Below are 18,040 nucleotides of genomic sequence, written 5' to 3'. Positions count from 1 at the left end.
ATAAATCCTCCATCATTTACAAATTTTATTTTTTTCATGTTGTACACTGACTGTTGTCTCTCTTCACCCACTTTTCTGTTCTCCATCCCTCAGGGAGGGGGTTATATGTTGATCATTGTGATTGGTTCCCCCTTTCACCCCCCACCTTCCTCTTCCCCTCCTGGTATCACTACTCTCATTATTGGTCTTGAGGGGTTTATCTGTCCTGGATTCCCTGTGTTGGAGCTCTTATCTGTACTTGTCTACATGCTCTGGTCTAGCTGGAGTTGTAAGGTAGATCTAGGATCATGCTAGTGGGGCAGAGGAAGCATTAAAGAGCTAGAGGAAAGTTGTGTGTTTCATTGGTGCTATACTGCACTCTGGCTCGTGACCCTTCTGTAAGGGGATGTCCAATTGTCTACAGATGAGCTTTGGGTCTCCACTCCCCACTCCCCCTCATTCACATTGATATGATTTTTTTTGTTCTGGGTCTTTGATGCCTGATACCTGATCCATTGACACCTCATGATCACACAGGCTGGTGTGCTTCATCCATGTGGGCTTTGTTGCTTCTCAGCTAGATGCCTACTTGTTTATCTTCAAGCTTTTAAGACCCTAGACACTGTAGCTTTTGATAGCTGGCCACCATCAAATTTCTTCACCACATTTGCTTATGTACACATTTTGTCTTCAATCATGTTGGTAAGGTGAGCACCACAGAATGCCTGTTCACCTATTCTTAAGTCTGCATATTCTTCGATACCTAAATATCTACCAACACCACAACAAACAGTTGTTAAATGAAGTAATTTCTAATTCAGGGGATACCATGTATTTCAGAGTTGACCTGAACTCCACAGGGTTTTCAGTGAGTGTGATTTTTCAGATAGTGACCACCAGACCTTTCTTATGAGGTACCTCTGGATAGATTTAAACCACTAGCTTGTCAGTTAACCAAGTACTTAGCCATTTGCACCATCCAGGAACTCCTAAATATTGGGTAAAAGAAAAAAATTACAATAAAGCAGTGAAAAACTTTTGAACAGGGGTTCCCAACCTGTGGGTCGTGACCCCTTTGTGGGTCAAACGACCCTTTCACCGGGGTCGCACGATTCATACAGTAGCAGAATTACAAAATACAATGAAAATAATTTATGGTTGGTGGTCACCACACCTTGCGGAACTGTATTAAAGATTCGTGGCATTGGAAAGGTTGAGAGCCGCCGCAGTAGAAGGACAATGTCACTGAACAAGGTTACAAAAATGAGTTTAATGGTAATTTTAGCTACTATAAAATTTCTTCTTTTTCTTTTCAGATCTTACTACCAAGGGTAGAAGTGACACTGAGGATGTCACATACAGTCCCAAAGACATTTTGACAGTTCAAAGTCTGGGTGAACCAGAGTACAGTGAAAAAGGTAGAAATTATGAATAAATTTTTAATATTTCTAGTGATTACCTATGTTTGCCTGTGATTTATATGATATAAAACTACAACATATTCATATATACAATTAACTGTATAGCAGCTTTCATCTTTACAATTTGATTATTACAATCAAAATTGTCATTTTTCTGTTATTGATCCATTATATTTATCACTATCATTAACTCAGAATCCTGCAAGCATCAAAAGGGAACATCATATGTAGTCACAAAGATTTAGGGAGGGGAGTGGAGGAAATAACAGTAATATTAAAAATAGAAATCTTCAAAAAATGTAGAAATCTTAGAATATTATCATTGCTTGATAAGTGTGCATTTTACATTTTTACCACAGTACTAACAGTTTGGCTAACCTTTGTTACACTTGTTTCAAATGTATCCTTTCAGTCCCCTAAGGTAACCCCATCATTCTCTGAGCCCTCCTTATTGTTAGTGTTGGCATACTGCTCAATCCTGAATCCCAGCATCATTTCTTGTTATAGTAAATACCAAACTGTATTCCTCTGAACTGTGTTGATGATACAGTTATTAGTGATGTTTATACTTTTATTTCATTGGTCATCTCTTCAGAACTTTACTAATTTATTCATGATAGTGGTATAACTATACTGGCTACTTAGGAATAAGTGAGGATTGTTTTTCAAGTGTATCCTATGACTATATAACTCTAGTTCTAGGTCAACTGGAGTTCAGACTCATTAAAGTGAATAATTACTTTTTGTTAATACTATTTGCCTACAATAAGAATGTGGATAAGAATAGTGCTGTTTCATAAAACTCTTAAAATGTTATCTCACCTACAATAAGATCAATACATTTTACCTGGCTAGCATTGAAAAAATCACCACTATCTGAGCAGAGACAGCAGGTAAACAAGACTGCATGTAATTCCTTATGTAGCCAAGAATTAAAAAGAGTTGCAAATTTCTCTTCCAACGTAATTGTTTTGAAAATTTCTTAATTATTTTTTTTCAATGTTTAGATAATGTGATTTTTAAACTTAAATTTTGAACAACTTGTATATTTCAGGAAAGTTACAAATGTCATTAACTCCTCTACACATAACAAGCCAACATTCATTACATACAAGACTTCAGAGTTTTCCATTTTCTCCCATTCATAAAATGTAAGTAAAGATAATATTTGTAAGATGCAGTTCAGAACATGCAATTCAGAATATGTAAGATGCAGTTCAGAACAGTCTTTAATGAAATCTCACCTAATAAAGGAAATTTCCAAGATAACTACTATGTAAATAAGAAATAGAACAGTATCAAGAGTAAGCAACCGGAGGGAATATATGAACATGCATACTTTATATAAAGAAGATCTTGAGAAGAATACAAGAGAGATAGAACATTGATTGCATAAACTGGGAGCATGAGAACCCTTTCAGTATTTCAAATGTGAATGTTCACCACTAAAAACGAGCATCTTGAAAATTGCTAAAGACCCTGCATAGCAGGCGCTGCAGGATAGTACCGACGAGACACGCAACTTTCCTAGTTCCTTAGTGCTTCTTCTGCCCCACTACCATCATTCCCAGTTCTACCTTACAAATCCAGCTAGACCAGAATCCAAGATACATAAACCCATCAGGATCAGTAATGAGAGTAATGATACCAAGAGGGTGGGGGAGAAAAGAGGAACCAATCACAATGATCGATCCCCCAGGGGGACAAACAACAGAAAAGTGGGTGAAGGGAGACAGCGATTGGTGTAAGACATTAAAAAAATAATAATTTATAAGTGATCAAGGGTTCCTGAGGGAGAGAAGGTGTGGGAGGGAGGGAGGGAAAAAATGAGAAGCTGATATCAAGGGCCCAAGTAGTAAGGATATGTTTTGAAAATGATGATGGCAACATATATGCAAATGTGCTTGACACAATGGATGGATGGATGGATTGTGCTAAGAGCTGTATGAGCCCCCAATAAAATGATAAAAAAGAAAAGATCCTGGCATAGGAAAAAAAAATCTTCTTAGGACAGTGGCACCAGACACTTGCCAATGATATTGCCTCTATTAAATGCTCAGTGCCATAAAAGGTATGATAGTAGTTAAGAACAGTGAAGTAGGGTTAGACTTTATGACTCTATCAATTACTAGCTATCATCTCCTTATAATTGATATTGCAAAGATAGATCATTGTATGAATAGTCTAGTTTGAAGATGAGTTGAATTACATAGCTAATAGGCCAGCAATTTTTTTGCCTTCTGAAGGAGTGGGATACAGCGTTGGCTGTTATACTACGTAGCATAGCATACATGGAATGGAATGTTTTTAAAGCTGTAGAGTCTGCAGTCCCTGAAATAAAACCACCCCATTTGTTGTTTCCTAAGCCAGTTACAAAACTAGCACTATAATCAGTGTAGTTCCCTTCTTCCCATTTAAACCTGGAGCTTAACATGTCCTGAGTGAAACATGGTCAGGAAAATCCACACTTCTCCACGAGGAGAAAACTATGGGAGCTTTGTGAGGGGTGTTGAGCTCTTGGTTGAGCTGGCTAATCTGCTAGAGAAGAAGCTACTGAATCAAGGCCCTGGAACTCATCACTGGTTGCTCAGGCTTGAATTAATGATCTTTGGAGGCTGTCACAAAGATGGGGCATGTTTACATTAAAATTAAATTTTTAATTTTATTAACATTACTTTTACATTAAAGGGGATTTTAAAAGTCCTATAAATGGAGTTAAGAAATAATAGAATTGTTACATGAACATTTTGTAGACTCCTAGTTAATAATTATTTACATTGGATGAGGGGATCCGGGGGGGAGTGGCAGATAAATCTGTGCTACAAAGAACAGATCTGCCTGTATCAGATATAAACTCTAAGAATAGCACATAATGAATGTGGGAAATAACCTATAATTTGTTTAAATACTGTGGTCCATTTTCTAAGGTATACTTTGTTCATTTTCAGGACATTTACAGTCTTTTTAATGCTCTTTTGTTTACCCTGGGTACCTCAATCCCTCTGCTAAGGCAGATGGGAAATTGGAAATAAAAACTAACAATTAGTATAATCTTGAATTGTGATCTGATATTAAAAGTAACTATAATAAATCCTCTAAATCACACAAATTAGACATATATTTATTGTTATAGGTCAAATGTTTCATGAAAATTTCTGAAACAAGTTTCATGTAATGTGTTATGATTTAATAAAGTTAGAAAAGAGATTTTAAACTAGCTGATAGTTTTAGACCCTCCTGAAACAACATGAAAGGAACTTGTCTCATCACTACACCATTTACCAGCAAAAGATAAATGACTCCATTTGGTTTGTGCATGCAAAAACCTGAAAAGCCTACTCTGAAACTGCTTTAGCTATGAAACGAAAACTGAAGGGGAAAATGCTCCAATGAAAAGTAACTGAAGGGGATATGTTACTGTACTCTCAATTTCCTTTTATGGGTCTAATTATGTTTACTTCAGAATAATAAATCTACCAAATAAAAAATACTTCAGTGACTACCACATGTATGACTTGGCCACATTTCATGGGCTAAAAATAAAAGTATATATGGCATAAGACCTTATTTCCATGCCAACTGAATACTGAACTGAGCATGGTTTTACATACGATTAAAGAATATATAAAATTCACACATCTTCAGTTAATTCCACTAAGAGGAAAACATTTGTTTCTTTGAGCTCCTGTTGGACATGGCCTGGCTAAATATTTCTTCCTCTTCTCACTTTAAAACAATTGTCTACCATCTGAGGTGTGGAGTTGTAAGAAAGCCCATATATATTATGGCTTATGTAGGTTTTCAAATGTTGCCACTATGTAACCAGATTTTTGTGTTATTTGGGTAAATTGAATGGCTTAAACATAAAATCTAGCTTTCTACTCCATAGAAATGTTAATTTATGTAACTAGAAAGCAGAAATCAAACCCACTGCCATCAAATCAATTCTAACTCATAGCAACTCCATAGGACAAAGATCATTGCCCAGTAGGATTTCTAAGGCTGTAAATCTTTATGGAAGCAAACTAACACAACTTTCCCCTATGGAGCTGCTGGTGGGTCCAATCCACTGACCTTTTTTTTTAGCAGCTGAACATTTAACCACCAGGCCTCTTATTTAACTATCAGTCGTTACAATTAATAAGCTCACATGTGTTCCACATGATCTGAAAAACAAAACACAGACTAAAGGATTTATGTAATTAATAGTCTCTTCCCTACCAAGGCTAGTAATTTAATAACTACCAGTAGGATGTAATTTGGACTCATTGTCATGTATATTTCCTCTTTTTTCCCCCCATGACCCCAAAACATACAAATATACTCAGGCACACAACATTGAGTCACTTACACACCCACTTAGATGAAAGGAACTGAATTAAACTTTTGATACTTTGTCATTTGGAGAGAAAATATTGAAAATAGTACTGATCCCCAAAGCTGAAGCTGCAGAATTTCTACGTAAAATGGGCTTGGGAGCTGCAATATTGTCAGAACAAAGAAACTTGTCTTAAAGCTGTACAAATCCTCGAGGAATCCTGAAAATAGACTTCTGACTTGGGGGGGCCAGGGCTGGGCACCTCATCAGACCCGGTTGGAAAACACTCATAAGGGTCACCAGACACACCTGTAACTTTTTTTTCTCACTTTATGTCTATCTATATAAGATAGGACAAACAATCATGAGGAGGAAACAATAGGACCAGTGGCCCTGGGGAGACAAGGGAGAGCAAGGGGAGTAGGGAGCCAACAAATTTCAGGGATAAGGGAACAACAGAGATCTAAAGTTGATGGTGAGGAGGGTGTTATAATGGCTGGTGGGGGTTGATCAAGTGAAATGTATATGAGAGGAATTACTGAGAGCCAAATGGAGGGTAAGTGTGATAGTAGGACAGGAAGAAGATGAAATAGAGGAAAGATGTAGGAGGCAAAAACTATTTATAGAGGTATAGCTATAGGCATGTATATATGTCAATATATTAATTTATAATGAAATAAATGATATTAATTTATAATGAAAGACCAATGTACATATATTTATATGTTAAGTATTAAGATAGCAGACAGACTTTGGGCCTCTACTCATGGCCTCCCTAAACACAAGAAAACTTTGTTTTAATAACCTGGCACTCACTCGCTCCCTTTTTGATTAATCATTTTATTGGGAGGGGGGCTCTTATAAATTTTATGACAATCCATCATTCGATTGTATTAAGCACTCTTGTACATATGTTAACCTGGCACTCTGTGATACTAACCTTCCCGACATGATCGCTGAAGACTAAACAAAATGGGTGCATAAGCAAATGTGACGAAGAAAGAGATGGTGCCCGGCTATCAAAAGATAGAGCGTCTGGGGCCTTAAAGGCTTGAAGTTAAACAAGCGGCCATCTAACAGGGAAGCATATAAGCCCACGTGAAAGAAGCACACCAGCCTGTATGATCATGGGATGTGGACAGGATCAGGTTTTAGGTATCAAAATATCCCAAACAAACAATTATATCGATGAAATAGGGGGGTTGGAGACCCCAAGCCCATCTGTAGACAATTGGACATCCCCCCACAGAAAGGTTACAAGGGTGCAGTATAGCTCTGATGAAACACATAGCATTCCTCCAGTTCGTGAATGCTTCCCCCACCCCCCACTACCATGACCCAGTTCTGCCTTACAAATCTACCTTGACCAGAGTATATACTTTGGTACAGGTAAGAGCTTTTGACACTTGGAATTCAGGGCAGATAAAACCCTCAGGAGCAATAGTTGGAGTAGCGATATGAGGGTAAGAAGATGGGGGTGTGGGAAAGGGGGAGAAAGGGGAAACCATCACAAGGTTGCATATATAGCACTCCCCTCCCAAGGGGGACAAGGCAACCAAAATGTGGGTGAAGGGAGACAACAAACAGTGTAAGACACAAAATTAACAACAATAATAGATCAAGGATTCATGAAGGTGGGAGGGAAGGGAAAAAAGAGGAGCTGATACCAAGGGCTCAAGTAAAAAGAAAATGTTTTGGAAATGTTGACGGCAACGTGTACAAGTGTGCATAATACAATTGAATGATGGATTGTTATAAGATTTGCAAGAGCCCCCCCAATAAAATGATTGATTAAAAATTAAAAAACAAAAACAAACAGGAAACAAAAAGGGGGTGAAGCTGTTTCTTTGGTAATTTTACCTCGATTGTGTTTTAATTTGGGATGGCTGGTACTGGTAAAACTAGTACTGGTACAGTTTATGGAGAAAAGTATTAAAACCATCCTGTGAGCTCTGTCTGCCATTCTATCCATTGAGAGAAGTAGAAGTAAGAGGAAGTTAGGAAGCAAGCAGGAGTAATTAGGCAACGGACAACCCAACTGTTCCAGGGGAGGAGGAAGTATTTGAAATTTAGTATATAGAACTCTAATTACTTCAGTTTATACATTTCTAAAATAGAGTAAATTTCACTTGCTTTTAACAGTAAAAAGTACTTTTCCAAAAACAAATTTTTTTATTGTACAGAAAGATCCAATATTAGCCCATATAGAAGAAGCACACCAGCTTGTGTGAAGGATCAGGTATTAGGCATCAAACACCCAAAAAAAATATCATATATCAATGTGAATGGGGGTAGGGCAGAGTGGAGACCCAAAGCCCATCAGTAATCAATTGGATATCCCCTGTCAGAAGGCCCACAAGAAAGAGACAAGCCATCAGGGTACAGTATAGCTTTGACAAAACACACAACTTTCCTCTAGTTCTTTAATGTTCCCCCCCACACACACACACACTATTATGACCCAATTCTATCTCACAAATTCAACTAGACCAGCGCATGTACACTGGTGCAGATAAGAGCTTGCAGCACAGGGAATCCAGGACAGATAGCCTCCTCAGGATCAATTATGAGAGTAGTGATACTAGGAGGGTAAGGGAAGGTGGGGGTGGTTAAGGGGAAATTGAACACAATGTTTGACATATAACCTCCTCCCAGGGACAGACAACAGAAAAGTGGGTGAAGGGAGACAACAGTCGGTATAAGACACGTATTATAAATGTATTATAATGTATTAAAATTCAATATTATAAATGTATTAAATTTCAACTCTTTTCTTTCAGTAATTTAATTACTACTGAAGAATCAGCTAATAAATATTGGCTGGTATGGTGTCCATTAGAAAGCTGCCAAAGTGTTTTGAAACAATTTTTGCTTACAGGTAAAGCTTAATTGATTTTGAATGCTAAATAGAAAACATAGTGAAAAATTACAAACAGAAGAAATGCACTATTATTTTCCTTGACCATTTCTTAACACAGACTATATAACTTAGCAGAAAGCTCTCACTGCCACTCAGTTGATTCCAACTCATAGCAACCCTATCGGACAGAGTAGAACTGTTCCTATGAGTTCCTGAGACTGGAACTGTTTCAAGGTGTGGAAAGCCTCCTCTCTCTCCCCGGAGCAGCTGGCGGTTTCGAACTGTTAACCTTGCTAACCCACTATGTAACCCACCACCCCATTTCCAAATATTTGCCCGAATGCTTCTTGTGTTCACTGGAGTAAATATGACAAGATTTTGACTTATTGATGTATTTTTTAAATAATTATATATTAAAAAGAAAATATTGTTCGGTATAGTCCCATATGTATAATTTATTTCCAAGTTGGTTATAAACCTTTTTCTAATGTTAAAATTGCTATATTAATTTAAGTAATGCAAAAATTAACTTCAGATTTCCCAAGCTTTCTAATGGGCTTTTAATTATAAATTAATAATATTTATTTGTATTATTTAACAAAATAATTTTATTTGAAAATAGGTAGCACATGTATATTTAGTTTGTTCTGATTTTCTTCAACTTTTTCAATGTCTGAAAAATTGCACTGTAAAAATGGAACTCTAGAAATATACTTTTAGAAAAAATTCTAAATAAATTAGAGGCACCCATCCCAAAAAAGTAAATCTAGAACCCTGGGGGAGCACGTGAGCACCAAAGCTGAATTTTCACTTGATGAGTTTCTGTTAAACCCTTGAGACCTTGAGTCTCTGTTTTAATGTATGCATGGTGTGTAAGGTCAATAAATCTAAAGCTTATCCTAGGTACCCGGCTACCTTCAAATTGATTCTAATACATAGCGACTCTATTAGACAGACTTGAATGGCTCTGTGGCATTTCTGAGGCTATAAATCTATATAGGACTAAACATTCTCATCTTTCTCTTTCTGAGGGACTGATGGATCTGAACTGCTGACCTTGGGGTTACAGCCCCACACATAGCCCACCACACCACCAGAGGGCCTTGGTAGAGAGTTTAATTGGAAACTTCAATGAACTATTCTATCAAAATAAGAACATAAAAGAAATAAACCAGCACATAGAAAGTGATATTGAGTAAATCTACAAGTTTCTACACTGGTGCTGGAGGAGAGAAAAAAACATTTTGTCTTCCCTTAAGAATATTTCATTAGAAATGAGCCACCCTGGCAGATTGCAGTCTAAATTAAATCTCTGACGTAATATGAAAAACAGTGAGTGTTCTAATTTAAAGTAGTCCCAGGTTGATAAACAAAAAAGAAACACCCACTACTGGCAAGCTGATTGCAACTCTATATAGAGTTTCCAGAGCTATAGATCTTTAAAGGAGCGACAATCGCCTCTGTCTCCTGAAGAGAGGCTGGTGCATTTGAACCACCAGCCTTCAACTGAGCAATCTAACGTTTACCTGACAGCACCACCAGAGCTCTCAGTGCCTTGAAATAGGGAAACAAGCGCAAATCCCTTCTAGGGAAAAATGTGTCCTTCCTGGAGAAACACAGTACCAGCCCATGTTTCAAGGGATTTCTACTAAGTTTGAAGAAGCACATAACAACCGAAAATCACAAATAATTAGGTCAACAATGAGAACCAGCAGAAATAAAAGACATTGAAGTAAAATCACATACTGAAATTGTCAGAAAGGAGTAAACTATGTATTTAAAGCAAAAGTTCAGGAGGAGAAGAAATACGTAGAGCAGCTATTAAGAATGACCACAAACAACCCAAATAAAAAAATTAACAAAGAACTTGAGAATAATAATACATAAATCACTTAGTATAGTAGCATATGTTTTTCAGTAAGTAATTATTACTATTACTGATACTAGTACTTCATATTATCACTTGTTTTTATTATTTTAAACAGCACTATTTAAAAAGGAGGATTGGTAAAATTTATAATCCTAATTTTTCATTGGTTCTTGTTATATTAATATAGCTATAATACAGATAATAGTATCAAATAGTTGTACATTTCAAATCCTTCATAAATTAAAATGTTTATATATTTACACTAGAATTCAGTCAAAAAACATTGTATCATTGTACCTAAGAGAATAGTCATCATAAAATCTGATTAAATATATATAATTATTGATAACAAATTAGTTCCTGATTGAATAAATATTAGTATAAATTCTTGAAAGTTATCAAATATGTCAAAATGGTCAAACAAAATAATGATTCCTTTTAGTAAACACTAGAATAGATTTACCTTATGTTTTCCAAAAATTGAAATAAATTCTTTATGCATCTCTTATAGCTGTAATATTTTAGAATTTTACAAATATTTGCACCTAAGAGACAGGTTTTTCTTTTTTTTACCATAATGCATAGAAATATATTTAATGATCAGGAGTTTTTAGTATGGTTCAGTATGTGTGTTTTCCCCTCTTGTCCTGTAGACCATTTTTGACTACTTATTCGTTTTTCTGGGGTTTCTTTTTTTTTAGTACCAAGGACTCATGTGCCCAGCAGACATGATTCAGTTCCGTGTTTTCAGAAGGCGCTCTCTGTGGAAGCGGAAAGCCGTGTGATCCGGCCTCTACAGGGAGCATGGTGGGAACAAGTAAGACTAGATCTGGTCATGCCGGCAGCCCGGGCACATCTGAATACAGACGTGAGTCACATTTCTCTATCTTCTGACAAGACTAAGCTGGAGATCATTTTTCCTACAAAATTGCTTCAATTAGAATGTAAGTAAATAATAACCATGCCTGTGATGAATATTTTCAGATTGAAAAGATGTTAGATAATGGGTTTCCTTTCAATAGGTGGTTGGGGAAAAATATATAACCAAGTCTAGTATTCAATATTGTCTCTGATTCTGCCAGAATTTATGACTCTGGGCATCTCTAGGCACCATTTTTTTTCCATGAGAAAAAAAAAGGAAATTTTACCAGCTAATGCTAAGAACTTGTTCTGTTTCAAAATTCCTCAGTCTGTTTTTAGATTTTGAGCCATTCTCAGTTAAAAATGTTTTGTTTCTTCTTATAAATGATTAATTGTTAACCAAGTTTCTGCTCCCATTAACCTAGCCACAGATCAGCATATTGTCATAACTGTATGATGGTGGTAGGTGGAGGTGGATTTCTGGCCTCCTCTAACTTCACAAGGGTCAACCGCCAAAGGCTGGTTCCTATGAGCCAGAGGTCAGCCTCCTCTCTTCAGCATTATCACCAGTTCTGACACTAACCATGCCTCCCGTTATATTCTCTATTTCACTGCTGAGTTCAATAATTCCTTATTATGGCCACATAGAACTCATAGCACATACTCACAGTTATGGGGTTTATTCTGGAAGTGACCGACTACAATTCAGCATCAGCACCAATTCAGCATTCAAGCCTTTTCTTATTCATACGGGCAAGTTGGAGTCATTCTGCCCCCCAGTCCCTTCCCCCAGCTTCTGCCCTGCTCAGACAAGTAATACAAAGCTCTTTCACTCTGACAGTAAGTTGCTGGAGGTACCCCACTCTTTCAGGAGCTCTGCTCCAGAAGTACAGTCACTATAACCGTCTTCTTGCATGGGCCAGGAAGCCCATTGTGTTATCTCATGCCCATCTCCTGGTTCTGCTGCCATGGTTTCTATGCCTCACTTCTTGCCATCTTACACCATCTCCAGTATGATAACTTTTTCTCTCTTTCTGAATCCTGGATCCAGGAGGTTCTCTGAGCACGTAAGTCCAAAGGATTTACTTCACTCTAATCTTCTTGCTGGTAGTGTGGTCTCCCCTGGTCACCTCTGATGTGGCTCATTTTAAGCCTTCCAGCCTGGCAAACCTGATCAATTCCCTCATTCGTGTTCCATATACTTTTTTTGAACGTAATTTGTGTTAACACACCTCTTGGTGTGTCACAAGTACCTATGTGTATATTCCAACCCAATAATCTGGTCGGAATTATAAGACCATATTAAGAAAAAGCATGTAAAAACAATCCATTGCACATGTTTATATCTATATGAATAATTTTCAAATATTTTCCCCATATTTTAATTAGGTTACTTTCTGTAAATTGAGTTGTAAGACTTAATAAATGTTATAGGATGTAGTTCTTTATCAGGCATAGTAGCTTTAAAGAGGGCTTTTAAACGTTCATAGAAAATGAAATTGAAAGAGAATGGATTTTTGCCACACATTTTTAAAGTATCTTTGTATGTATTCTCTGCCTGTATACTAAGATTTTAGCTGTTGGAGCAATTGATATATCTAAGACTATGACTAATTGCAAACCTATTGGCATACATTTTTCTTTTAATTTCTTTTTTGTTTGGTAACTTATCTCTTGAAATAAGAAAAAGATATGCTAAAGTTTAATCTACCATATATACTTGAGTATAAGCCAACCCGAATATCAGTCAAGGCACCTAATTTTACCACAAAAACTACATTTAAAATGTGCTGGAAATGATCCCCTCATAGAGGGGTTTAGGAGAGGAGATGGGTTAATTAGGGTGCGAGTTAGTACCAATGAAGAACACAGCTTTCCCCAGATCCTGGATGCCTCCTCCCCCCAACTACCATGATCCGAAGTCTACCTTGCAGGGCTGGATAGGACAGAGGCTGTACACTGGTACATATGAGGGCTGGAGGCACAGGGAATCCAGGGTGGATGATACCTTCAGGACCAAGGGTGTGAGGGGCGATGCTGGGAGAGTGGAGGGTGAGTGGGTTGGAAAGGGGGAACTGATTACAAGGATACACATGTGACCTCTTCCCTGGGAGAGGGACAGCAGAGAAGGGGGGGGAAGGGAGACTCCGGATAGGGCAAGATATGACAAAATAACGATGTATAAATTACCAAGGGCACATGAGGGAGGGGGGAGAGAGGAGGGAGGGGAAAAAAAAAGAGGACCTGATGCAAAGGGCTTAAGTGGAGAGCAAATGCTTTGAGAATGATTGGGGCAGGGAATGTATGGATGTGCTTTATACAATTGATGTATGTATATGTATGGATTGTGATAAGAGTTGTATGAGTCCCTAATAAAATGTAAAAAAAGAAAAGAGGAGAAAAAAAATAAAATAAAATGTGCTGGAAAACTCGGCTTATACACGAGTATATATGGTATTTTTAAATGAATTGTATAAGTAGACCAAAAATTGATTTTTAAAATTATAAACCAAATACTCCTAAGAATCAAACTTAATTAACAAAAAACTCCAGTAACAAGTGTCCTAGTAGAATACCATTTAGGCTTAGAAATCACTTGGATACTTTTTCTTTTCTGTTTTCAGCATGGCTAGAACATACAAGTTGTTCTTTACCTGTTATATGTATTATTGAGAAATCTGAAAATTATCATTTATCTCTGCCACAAAAAAGTCTACCTCTTGGAAAAGAAGTACCAGCTCTGAGTTTTCCTGATAAATGTATCTCTGTTAAAAGATCATCTGAAGAAGAGAACCCTAAGAATGATCCAGAGTTAGTTGATAGAATAGTCCAAATGAAAGAAAATGAAGATCACATTGAACTTGACTGCACAGTACCATGTATTGAATCATGCTCATCGTCAAGAATTGACTGCACAGTACCATGTATTGAATCATGCTCATCTTCAAGAATTGAAGAAGTGTCCTTTGAATATAAACGACAACAGAATGATTCAGACCTTTTGAGTGACTTTATTATGCTACGAAATAAATATAAGATTTGCTCCTTAAAGACAGATGTCACAAATAGTGATGAAAAAGATGGTGAGTAATTTGGTAATATTTTGGCATGTATATGATAGTATCAAGGACTAAATGCATAATTTATTATAGAAAGTAAAGAGGTAAAACACTTTCAAATAGATTTATATTATTTTTTATCATCAAAGAAAATGTTGGTTTAAAAAAAATATATCATTGGATCATTATTCAAGGGTGCTTCAAAAAGTTCCTGGAAAAGTGGAATGAAAAGATAATAGAAATTTTCCAAGTTAATTTTATATATTAAGATAATATAGATGTAGGAATGTATATTCTATGCAATTAAATTGCATTTGAATTTGTAATAAAAGCTACTACTTCTAAAGTTTGCTTTCTGAAATTTGGCCCTACAAATTCATAGTATTTTTAATTTTTATTACTTATTTTGCCATACTCTTTTCTGGTTTTCTTTATAGCTTAATAACTTAACTTATGTTTTAATATGTACTTACAGAATTTCTTTGCCATTTAATTGCTTAATAGTCTTTCCACCTCAAGAAAAAGTTTCTGTTTGAGTGTATAGTTAGTTGTCTTACATCTGCTGCCTATAACCATATCAAAGTAGTTTATGTGTCATGTCAGTTTCATTTTTGGTAAGGGATAGACAGGCTATATAAAGCTTGACACAGGTTATGCGGATGCAACAAATATAAATATTTATATCTTAGAGTATATTTAGTCTGATCAATATCTTACAAATGTGCAAAAGATCATCAATTCTTAGTCATAATGGTTATGTTCTCAAAAGACATGATGACCTTCTATAGTTCTATTTAAAATTTTATTGCCTTATCAATCAATACATTACCCACAGTGAAATATTTTGAAAAAAAATGCAGAGCAGTACTCCAAGATTGAAAATTTTAAAATCATTTTATGTTCATATGTATGCATCATAATTTACAAGCATGGTGACTTTCTAACTAATATTTGCATTGGTAAGCAAAGCATAAATTCTATATAAACGAATGAGCAAAATATAAATAACTTTTACAAGTATGGTAAAGGAAATTGGGTTTTTTAAAAAAAAGATTTACTGTTATTTTCAAATCAGTTGGTGTCTTTAGGTTCTACTTATATTTGGGATAAGAAATGAAAATCACTCAAAAATTGACACTGGCATCCTTTTCTGGTTCTCCTACTTACAAGATACGGTATATTGGCAAAAGGAAATGAGAGACAGAGAAACATAATAACATTTTGCTGTGAAAAGTAACTATTGCTTTAAAACAATGCAGGAATATTAATGTTAGGGAGGAATGTCAAAAAGTATTGTTCCTAGGAGCCAGATCATATTTACATGGTTTCTTCCCAACAAAACATGTTTAAACTTGTCACAGCAGTCAGTGAATGGCTGCAGATAAGTGGTCTCAGTACACTTGTCTTGGTTTCATTTCCAAAAGCCAACCAAACCCAGGCCATCGAGTCAATTCTGACTCATACCCACCCTATCTAAGGTTCCTGAGGCTTTAAATCTTTACTGAAACAACAACCTCATCTCTCTCCCCACAGAATAGGCTGCTGGGTTTGAACCACTGACTTGAGGTTAGAAGTCCAACACTTACCAGACAATGTCACGACGCTTTCTTTAATCTTACTAAGGAGCCTTAAAAAGGGGGTGGTGACAATCAATACTATGACTTCTTAGGGGATCTGATAGGCTTGTGAAATTCAAAACAGGTCAGTTCAGAAGGTTATTACAGATGTATTTTTGGGTTCCAAGGATAGATTTTTCTCCAAAGACACAAGATAATCACAGAGGCTGACTATGAAAAAAATGGAAAACTACATTAGTGAGGAAAAGGCCAGGAAAGTTGTGTTGAGGACTTACTTCCCATCCCAACAATGCATCTTTTCATTCTTTAAGGCTAGCAAGAGCTGTCTGTCTCGTGAGAATTCAGAGGAGAAAAACATACCCCCCATCTACCCCATAGTCCTGATCTTGACTCTTAAGACGTCTTTTTCTTTTCCAAACTCAAAGAACATTGAAAAGCCACACAACTTGGGTCCCTCGATGATGCCCAAACTGCCATTTTGGTGTGGTATAAATCCAAGAGTGTAGAATTCTGGGAATGGCATCATATTTTAATACTTTTGTTTAAGCAAGGATTCTATGATTGGGGAGCAGTACTGATTGACTTGCCTTTTCCACAATACAATACCTAGGACAAAAGTAAAAACACTGCAAACAGAAAGTTGTAAGTGCCAGGAGGAGTGTTGAAGAAGCAAAAAAGGGGAACCCTTTGCTGACCTGGAATTAGAGTGGGTAGTTACATAAGCCTTTTTATAGAAAATAACTGGTAGTTGAAGGGTGAGTTAAGAATTGCTCTACTTGGCATCCCCTCACGGAAGGGTCACAAGGAAGGCATGAGTCAACCAGGGCGCAGTATAGCACCAGTGAAACACACAATATTCCTATGGTTCCTTGAGGCTTCCTCACTCCCCACTATCATGACCCCATCCTGCCTTTCACTTTGGGCTAGACCAGAGCATGTACACTGGTACAGATAAGAGCTCATGGAATCCAGGTCAGATAAACCCTCAGGAACAGAAATGGGAGTAGGGATACGAGGAGGGTAGGTGTAAGAGGAGGGGGAGAGGGAAGGGTGAACCGATCACAATGATTGATGCATAAACACCCCCTCCCCAGGGGGATGAACAACAGAAACATGGGTGAAAGGAGACAGCGGTCAGTGTAAGATATGAAAACAATAATTTATAATTTATCAAGGGGCCATGGTGGGAGGGAGGGAAGAAAGAGGAGCTGATACCAAGGACTCAAATAGAAATGTTTATAAAATGATGATGGCAACATATTTACCAATATACTTGATACATTTGATGTATGGAATATTATAAGAGCTGTAAGAGCCTCAATAGAGTGATTAAAAACAAAAACGACTTGCTCTACAAGAAAGGATGAAGACAGAGGGCTTGGGGCAGGCGATTTCTTGCAGAAGAAAGAGTATTTGGAAAGTCACAGTGAAATGAAGTATATTGGTAGGTGCCTTTTATATAGCAAGAACTGTCCTTGGTGTTTAATCCTTACAGCTATATTCAAAGTAGGTATATTCATATTTAATGTTGAGAAAACTGAAACTAATGTAAGGATTGAGATTGAAACACCGCTCCGATGCCAACATTTTTTCCTTTATATCATTTCTTACTCCCAGTGCAATTAGATCTTTTGAAAAAGAACAGTTGTTGAACTTAAAACGGATGTGTTTCAAACACCTTTAGTAATTGTAGTCATATTTGAGATAAAAAGCATTTAAGTAGCTTCGACTAAACAATGCAACTTATTTTTTTCAATTAGGATTTCAAGATGAAGCACTTCCTTTGACGCCTCAAGAAGAAAGTCCTAATGTTTGTACTCATGAAACCCTCGAGAAAACAAGTCAAGGAAGAGCAGATCATATCATTGAAATTCAAGCATCAGGTATGCTATATGTTTAAAATGCATTCAGATTTACTGAATTTAAAAGCTCTGACCTGGTTATCTAGGCACACCTCCTTTTCCATGTAATTTTCTTCACTTGTTTCAGATCAGAGGAGCCTTGGTAGCATAGTGGTTACACACAGGACTGCGGTTCGAAACCACCAGCCTCTGTGGGAGAAGGGTGGGACTTTCTGTTTCCATAAATAGTTACT

At 36.8% G+C, this 18,040-nt stretch overlaps 1 protein-coding gene across 1 annotated transcript in view; it reads left to right on the top strand.

The window, feature by feature from the left end:
- The window catches only part of SHOC1 (shortage in chiasmata 1), a 73,056-nt gene that overhangs the window by 21,597 nt on the left and 33,419 nt on the right, over positions 1–18,040 (top strand). The window contains 6 exon segments of the mRNA XM_075559025.1: positions 1,296–1,397; positions 2,455–2,551; positions 8,499–8,596; positions 11,150–11,392; positions 13,934–14,392; positions 17,715–17,828. Of these exon segments, the coding sequence (XP_075415140.1) occupies positions 1,296–1,397; positions 2,455–2,551; positions 8,499–8,596; positions 11,150–11,392; positions 13,934–14,392; positions 17,715–17,828 (1,113 nt within the window).

The sequence above is a fragment of the Tenrec ecaudatus genome, chromosome 10 (genome assembly GCF_050624435.1).
Source record: "Tenrec ecaudatus isolate mTenEca1 chromosome 10, mTenEca1.hap1, whole genome shotgun sequence".
Lineage (NCBI taxonomy): Eukaryota > Metazoa > Chordata > Mammalia > Afrosoricida > Tenrecidae > Tenrec > Tenrec ecaudatus.
The sequence above is the reverse complement of the archived record's forward strand: the minus strand, read 5'-3'. Positions and strand labels throughout refer to the sequence as shown.